At 41.5% G+C, this 8424-nt stretch overlaps 1 protein-coding gene across 1 annotated transcript; it reads left to right on the forward strand.

Annotated features, from left to right (window-relative positions):
* The first annotated feature begins 952 nt into the window (after nucleotides 1-952).
* LOC134616859 (tripartite motif-containing protein 16-like) lies at nucleotides 953-2824 on the forward strand. Its single transcript, XM_063461906.1, has one exon. The coding sequence runs from the start codon at nucleotides 1017-1019 to the stop codon at nucleotides 2583-2585; it is 1569 nt and encodes a 522-aa protein (XP_063317976.1). The 5' UTR covers nucleotides 953-1016; the 3' UTR covers nucleotides 2586-2824.
* The last annotated feature ends 5600 nt before the right edge of the window (nucleotides 2825-8424 follow it).

An 8424-nucleotide genomic window follows, 5' to 3' on the forward strand; every position in this document is an offset into this window, starting at 1 on the left:
AGCATTAGCATCACCTGCAGCTTTAACTCACAATTTTCATAAAATTCTCATAACAACCCACTTCCTTTACCAAGTTGTGCGAATTACCAAATAAACAACATTTTCTATTTGTAAGGGGTGCAGTGAACATTTATTTTAATGCATATTTACTAACCTGTGGTAAAGAATAGAAAAGACATGAACGTTAAGCTAGAGTTAGCTTCACAACAGGAAGGTTTATTCTTCCTCTGTGCCCCAAAACACTGCTCGATACCACCAGTGCGCTGTGTGCCCTCTAGTGTTCGCATGTGTAATAGCATTACCTCAAACTGCCATAATTCAACAGGAATGTTTAAATGACAGGTTAACAAATACAAACATAACAAAAAATTTCTTGAAGGTGACTGTTTTTCTCTGATTATTTTCAATATTATATTTTGAGAGAAGCTATTTTAAACTCTTTACATGTTCATCTGGCGAAAGAAAAATGATTTTCTTATAACTGAAATAGATCAAGAAGTACGCTTTCATTAACTCATCTATACAAAGCATTTTGTTGAGGGTACAGCAGCCGTGGTAGTTTATCTTGAAACAACAACTGTAATCTCCATATATTTCAACTATTTCCTGGAAAAAAAATGTGAACTTTAACCTCAAAATAAGTAGTTTTATCTTAAGGAGGCTCTAATACTTTGTAATAAACAAACCACACCCTCGCTCTTGTCACTGCTAGGATACTTCTTTAGCGCCTCCCTTCACAGATGTGTCTGTATCAGGATGGGTCTAAACAACATGGTGTAAATGCAGTTGCTGGTGAGCCTCATTTCCTGTAGGAGGTGAACAAGAGCAGAGATCTGTTTCCCTTCAGAGCACAGAGGTTGTTTCTGTTCAGAGAAAGTGAAACTGTCTGACAGTCACTGAGAGACGGTGAAACGGCACAGCACATGAATCAAATGGACCAAACAAAATTCTGCTGTTCAGTCTGTTTGGATCTACTGAAGGATCCGGTGACTATTCCCTGTGGACACAGCTACTGCATGAACTGTATTAAAAGCTTCTGGGATGAAGAGGAAAAGAAGAAAATCTACAGCTGCCCTCAGTGCAGACAGACTTTCACAGCGAGGCCTGTCCTGGAGAAAAACACCATGTTAGCAGATTTAGTGGAGGAGCTGAAGAAGACTGGACTCCAAGCTGCTCCTGCTGATCACTGCTATGCTGGACCTGAAGATGTGGCCTGTGATGTCTGCACTGGAAGAAAAATGAAAGCCTTCAAGTCCTGTCTGGTGTGTTTGGTCTCTTACTGTGAGAAACATGTTAAGCTTCATTATGAATGTCCTGCATTTGACAAACACAAGTTGGTGGAGCCCTCCAAGAAGCTCCAGGAGAACATCTGCTCTCGTCATGATGAGGTGATGAAGATGTTCTGCCGTACTGATCAGCAGAGTATCTGTTATCTCTGCTCTGTGGATGAACATAAAGGCCACGACACAGTCTCAGCTGCAGCAGAAAGGACTGAGAGGCAGAGAGAGCTGGAGGTGAGTCGACAAAACATCCAGCAGAGAATCCAGGACAGAGAGAAAGATGTGAAGCTGCTTCAACAGGAGGTGGAGGCCATCAATCAGTCTGCTGATCAAACAGTGGAGCACAGTGAGAAGATCTTCACTGAGCTGATCCATCTCATCCAGAAAAGAAGCTCTGATGTGAAGCAGCAGATCAGATCCCAGCAGGAAACTGAAGTGAGTCGAGTCAAAGAGCTTCAGGAGAAGCTGGAGCAGGAGATCACTGAGCTGAAGAGGAAAGATGCTGAGCTGAAGCAGCTCTCACACACAGAGGATCACATCCAGTTTCTACACAACTACCCCTCACTGTCAGCACTCAGTGAGTCTACAGACTCATCCAGCATCAATATCCGTCCTCTGAGCTACTTTGAGGATGTGACAGCAGCTGTGTCAGAGGTCAGAGATAAACTACAGGACATTCTGAGAGAGGAATGGACAAACATCTCACTGACAGTCACTGAAGTGGATGTTTTACTGTCAGATCCACCACAGCCAAAGACCAGAGCTGAATTATTAAAATATTCATGTGAAATCACACTGGATCCAAACACAGCACACAAACAGCTGTTATTATTAAAGGGGAACAGAAAAGCAACATTAGTGAATCAACAACAGTCTTATTCTGATCATCCAGAAAGATTCACTGATTGGTTTCAGGTCCTGAGTAGAGAGAGTCTGACTGGACGTTGTTACTGGGAGGTGCAGTGGAGAGGGGGAGGAGTTTATGTAGCAGTCGCATACAACAATATCAGCAGCAAAGGATATGGATGTGGATTTGGACTTAATGACAAATCTTGGTCATTATATTGTAACAACAACAGTTATACATTTCGGTACAACAACATCCAAACTCCTGTCTCAGGTCCTCGTTCCTCCAGAGTAGGAGTGTACCTGGATCACAGAGCAGGTATTTTGTCCTTCTACAGCGTCTCTGAAACCATGACTCTCCTCCACAGAGTCCAGACCACATTCACTCAGCCGCTCTATGCTGGACTTTGGCTTTACTATGAATATGGAGACACTGCTGAGTTGATTAAGCTCAAATAGACTGAAGTCTTTCATATTGTGGGTTTAAATCTGTGTTTTAGTTTCATTTTATTTTCTCTCCATCATTTCTGCACAGAGATCAGCTGTCAGTCAAACATTATGGGTGGTACCTCCACATCTTCTAGTTCTTCTCTTGATGTTTCTGAGTTTTTAAAGGAGATCTTTCCTGTGACTGTTTATGGAGGCTATCACTGCTCATCATCATTTTGATTTACTAAAATATTTCTCCACATGAAAATGTAAACTTCTCTATCCTCTAAATGTTTCTGGAATATTTGTATTGAAAAATGTCGACATTTCTCTTTATGAGTATGGCAGACCATGTGTGTGTGTTTGTGTTTGTTTTTGTCAAAATCATCAAACAAATGAGGAAAAACTGTGATTTTAATGAATGAATTCATATATTGTGTTGATGTTTTATTGTGTGAATAAACTGGAAGGTTTAACTATAAATCAAACTTTGAACAAAGTCTTTTCTTCTGTCTTCATTCCAGGATCTCACTCAAATCTGATGCAGAAAATATGAAACTAATCTGAGAGAATAACTGAAGCAGTTTTCCTCCTGAAGCATCACAAAGTTCAGAGTTCATGTTTAGAGCAGAAGATTCAGCAGTCGCTCTGTGACCTTTCAACTTTCTTCACTAAAACAGCTTCATTACAAAGAAACAAGTCACATTTTCTTCATGTTCTTAAGTCCTTTCAGATGTTTGTAATGGTCCTTGAATGCAACATCAGTGTCGCAGGTTTAAAAGGTCACTTTCTGTTGTGTTCAAAGATTTCCTTCAGATATGGTCTTTAATCAGTAAAGCCAGTGATACAGCAGTGTCATTAGCTGTGTTATTGGCACCAGGCTGTGTTTATGTATGTATTTAATTCTGTCTGAGGATGTCTTCAGCATGAAATGATCATTTGCTCAGCTGCTGTGTCTCATCTCTTATCAGACATTGGTTGGAACAGAGTTTTGTTGCTGACCATCTGACAAGAGGCTGAAGAAAAGCTTCAGGCTTCATTTGGACACTACGTTGGACAGAAGTCTCCACAAAATTGACTCAGAAACACAAATATTATTAATGAAAGTCCAAATTTCCAAAAGGGGTCATACATGATCCTGAGAAATGTCCTTGAACATTTGAACATGAGTCAGAGGGTTGTCAGGTTTCTACACTGCATCGTGGCATCAAGTCTGAGATGTCTGTGTGAACAAGTATGGAGGACACAAATGCACAGACGGAGTCGAGCTGTTTACTGCTGATGAGGAAGGAAAATAGTCTGTTGGATATTAAAGCAGCATTTATTAGAGTAAGAACAGATACTTGTGTCCTTCATTTGATCCCCGTCAATTTACAGAAGACTTAAGGACTCTTTGACTTCTAACATACAGCTGCATGTTTACAATTTTATTATTTTTTTATTTCTAGCAAAGCGAGACTTTACTGATTAAAGACATATAATCAGACATATTACTGTTACTCTCTGAAAAAGACTCACATAAAGCAGATTTATCACAAGCAAACATCAAGACACATCCTTCATGGCTTAAAGTTGCAGTGGGACTCTTTCGCCATCTGGTGGTTGTAACAGTTATGACAACTGTTCCTGCATATATGTTCCTCCTCAGTGTGAAGAAGACTGGACTCCAAGCTGCTCCTGCTGATCACTGCGTGTTCCTCTTGTGTCTAAAATCTATTTCCATTATGAATCAGGAAACTGTTTGCACCAATCATAAAGGCAATAAAATACGTCACACACTAAGAAATAACAAAAAGGAATTGTGGATTTCAAGGAGATTTTTCCCTCTTTTTTTGAAATCATAAGAATACAAACTAATGCAAGACTGTCATGTTTTCATAAGTTTGTAGAGACACTGTTCTGTTGTATTCTAGGACATCAGTCACTTTTTAATGCATGCTACTCCTCATCATCATCATCATCATCAGCAGCACCCATGACCTCCTTTTAGTCTTTGTTTTGTTATTTTTCAGAGTTCAGGAGACGTTCTTATGGGATTTCCACAGTGTACAAGTACTGTTTAGACCCTTTACCTAAAAGAAAAGAGTAAAGTACAAAGTAGATTTACTCACTGCAGGGAAATAATGCCTCAATCTGATATATTGTCTTATATGACAAACTGAAACTGATGCATCAAAGTGTAAGCAGCATTTTCCTGTTACAGCTGGTCTAGATGGAACTGATCTGATCTCCTTTATGTACAGGTAGATATCCAGTGGGTTTGCTAAGGGTCACAGATGAGGGGCTGTGTGAGATGTTTAATGGGAAAGGAAATAAAACCATTGTTCCAGACCTGCAGCTAAGATACTCGAGTATCTTCAAATATGAAGCTGAGTATTACTTCCATACTTTCCTCCACTGCTGATGACCTTGTTACCTGCTGCTCCCTGTTAATGATCAGCCTCAGTTCTGATAGTAAACTGTTGGCTCTCGTTCTGTCAGGTTGTTGCTCAGTGACGTCTTGTTTTCATTTTCCTTCTTCTTCAAATGTGTCTTCCTTTAACTCTTTGCTTTTGTTTCTGCTTCAAACACCAAATGATACACGTGCTGCACCTCTGATGGTTTGTCAGAGAGCAGAACAATTTACATTACAGAGAATATTTTACAGTTGAACATAAACTTGCTTGTTTAAACTTTAAATGCATCATGTGTGTTTCATCATTGGCTGTTTATAGTTGTGACTCTTTGATTTGCTTTGTTGCTCTTACGCATTATACACTTGTTCTGCATACAGGGTCAAACGATGTGTCCAAACAACAGTTGGAGGATCTGAAACGGGACTTTACTGGATTATTAAATGCAGTAAACTCTCTGAATGCAGCTGTATTCATCAGTGGACCTGTACCGCCCGTCAGAAGAGGAGAGATTCAGCAGGTTGCTTGCTCTAAATAAATGGCATATACCAGCATGTGCTGACTGCTCTGTGCATTTCATCAGCAATTTTAATGTTTTTTGGGAACGCAGGCATCTGTTTAAAGCAAATGGATTTAATTTTAACAAGTCAGGGATGAAACTGTTCACCTCCAACTTGTTTTATTCCATACCTCATCCATATGTGCTTGGTGCCAAGGCTGAGATAAACGGGGAGTTACCTCATAGGGAGCAACAAACAAAGCCCAGCAAAAACCTTGAGGAGGAGCTTTATCTGCCCCCACCTGGGAAGAGCCTCCAAAAGGAGAGACTTCAGAGGCAAGAAGAGAGGTCCTTATTTGCCTCCAACTCTCTCAACAATACCAACGACCAGGACCAGGGACCACGGCCTTCCCCAGCCCCCAAACCCCTGACAGGTCATCACCCTCCTCCCCCTCCCTTTCTCCCTCCTTCCTACACCTGAAATTCACTGAGGAGATGATGGAGTGGGTCAATGCTGGGCTTAGATCTACTCCCCAGCCCAATCCCTTTTTGTCCCCCATAAACCCCCCACCAGAGCGGCCAAATGTTCGCCATCGAGCCACGCCCCCAACAGAGCAGTCAAAGTTACATTGCCCAGCCCCGCCCCCACCCCCCTTAGTCCCTCCTTGCCACTATCATGAGTTGTCTCCGCAGTCTGATGTGTGATGTGGGGAGGGTCCAGGCTGTGAGGATTATGGCAGTGGTGACTTTTCCCAGGACAAGCTGGGACCCTGTTTATTAGAAGGCTTTAAAATTTCTGTACTTTTAGGTGACAGAAGGAGACGTGTGGCCTGGTCAAAACACAGAGAGCTGCACTCTAAAAGATCTTTAAATATAGTAAACATACCTTGTGTGCCACAGACTGCTCCCAAACACGAGGGGGCAAATAATACCTCTAAAACACTTAAGCTGGCTTTATTAAACATTAGATCTTTAGCTGGGAAAACATTTTTAATTAATGATTTAATTACTGAGCACAGCCTTGATTTTATGTTTTTAACTGAAACTTGGTTGGACCAAAGTAACAGTGGAGCTGTTCTCATCGAGACGACCCCTCCTAACTACAGTTTTATCAGTGAGGCCAGGGTGAGCAGGAGAGGAGGAGGGGTCGCTGTCTTATTTAATGAATCATTTCAATGTAAGCAGCTATCTCCTGGAAGTTTTCAGTCTTTTGAATATGTGGCGTTACAGCTGAAGGCTCCATCCAAAGTTGTGTTTCTTAATGTTTACAGGCCTCCCAAATACTGCACAGACTTTTTTAATGATCTCAGTGAACTGCTGTCTGTGATCTGTGTTGATTTCGACTGTGTAATTATTGTTGGGGATTTTAACATCCATGTGGACAACCCTCAGGACTAAAGACCTGAGTAACACTCTGGGCAACTTTGGGCTGACTCAGCATGTAACAGAGGCCACACATAATAGAGGACACACTCTGGACCTACTGATCTCCAAGGGCCTGAGCATTTCAAAGGTTACTGTGTCTGATGTGGGCCTGTCTGATCATTACTGTGTTTTCTTTGAAAGTAAAATCTCAGTCCACACAAATACGTCAACAGCAATGATCACAAAATGGTGTATAACTGAACACAGTAGTGAGATCTTTAACCAGGTCTTCCCATTAACACCTGACCTGTCCAGAGGTTCAGTCAATGAGCTCGTCAATAGCTTCAATGCTAAAATGTTAAATGTAATGGACACTATTGCTCCCATTAAGGTGAAGATTATCTCTGGAAGGAAGAAGTCTCCATGGAGAAACTCCACACTGGTGAAAAATGAAAAAAGAGAGTGTAGGAAAGCTGAGCGCAGATGGAGAAAAACAGACCTCCAGGTTCATTATGACATCTATAAAGAGAAACTTCACAATTATAATTTACAACTGAGGAGTGCAAGGAGGTCCTACTTCTCTGACATCATCACCAAAAACAGTCATAATGCTCGGGTCTTATTTTCTACAGCTGACAGACTAACAAACCCTCCTGTGTCAGTGGCAGCTGAACTTCGACCAAGGCCTGCAATGACTTTGCCAAATTCTGCACAGAAAAAATCCAAAAGATTAGACAAGCAACTGGTACATCAACAGCAGATCCAGGATATGTACTGTGTCCACCGAAGAACTGTTTAAACACCATCAAACAGTTTCACCCTATTAACAGCAAAGACCCGGAGGACATCTTACATCAACTGAACTCCTCCTCTTGCTGTTTAGATGTCCTGCCAACAGGTTTTCTCAAAAGGGTCTCAAAGACTTTGGAGTCAGACCTGTTACAGATCGTCAACTTTTCTTTAATGTCAGGTGTGTTTCCAGAACCACTAAAAACTGCTGTAATTAAATCTCTACTGAAAAGGACAATCTTGACAAGACACAAATGAACAACTACAGGCCAATTTCAAATCTTCCATTTTTAAGTAAGATCATTGAAAAGCAGTTTCTCAACAGCTCAATTACTTCTTAACAAAGAATAACTGCTTTGATGCTTTCCAGTCAGGTTTTAGACAGAACCACAGCACTGAGACTTTCATGGTCCTGGGACATTTTGACCCAGCGTTCTTTGTTTTCTTGTGTTTTTGTATTTTGTTCTCTATTTATGCTGTGGTTCCTAGGTTGTTCAGTTTAGTTTATTAGAATCCCCCCTCATGTCTTTACCCTGTGCCCTCCTCCACGTAGCCCAGTTGCCATGCCTCGTTCCCCTCATGTTTTATTCCATGTGTTCCCCAGCCCGTTATGTCTGAGCTCTCCCCGTGTTCTCTCCTCCCTTCCTGTCTGCGCCTCTGTGTACTTCCTGTTTTTACTTTGACAGTCTCCCGTCAGTTTACATCAGTGTTGTGTTTTTCCTGCCGTGTCTCGTTATCATTATCAGTGTCACCTGTGTTCCCCGTGTGCCCCCACTTCCCTCGTTAACCCTCTGTGTATTTATGTCCGAGTCTCCCTCTGTTC

This window comes from Pelmatolapia mariae, linkage group LG18, assembly GCF_036321145.2.
Source record: "Pelmatolapia mariae isolate MD_Pm_ZW linkage group LG18, Pm_UMD_F_2, whole genome shotgun sequence".
In the NCBI taxonomy this organism is placed as follows: Eukaryota; Metazoa; Chordata; class Actinopteri; order Cichliformes; family Cichlidae; genus Pelmatolapia; species Pelmatolapia mariae.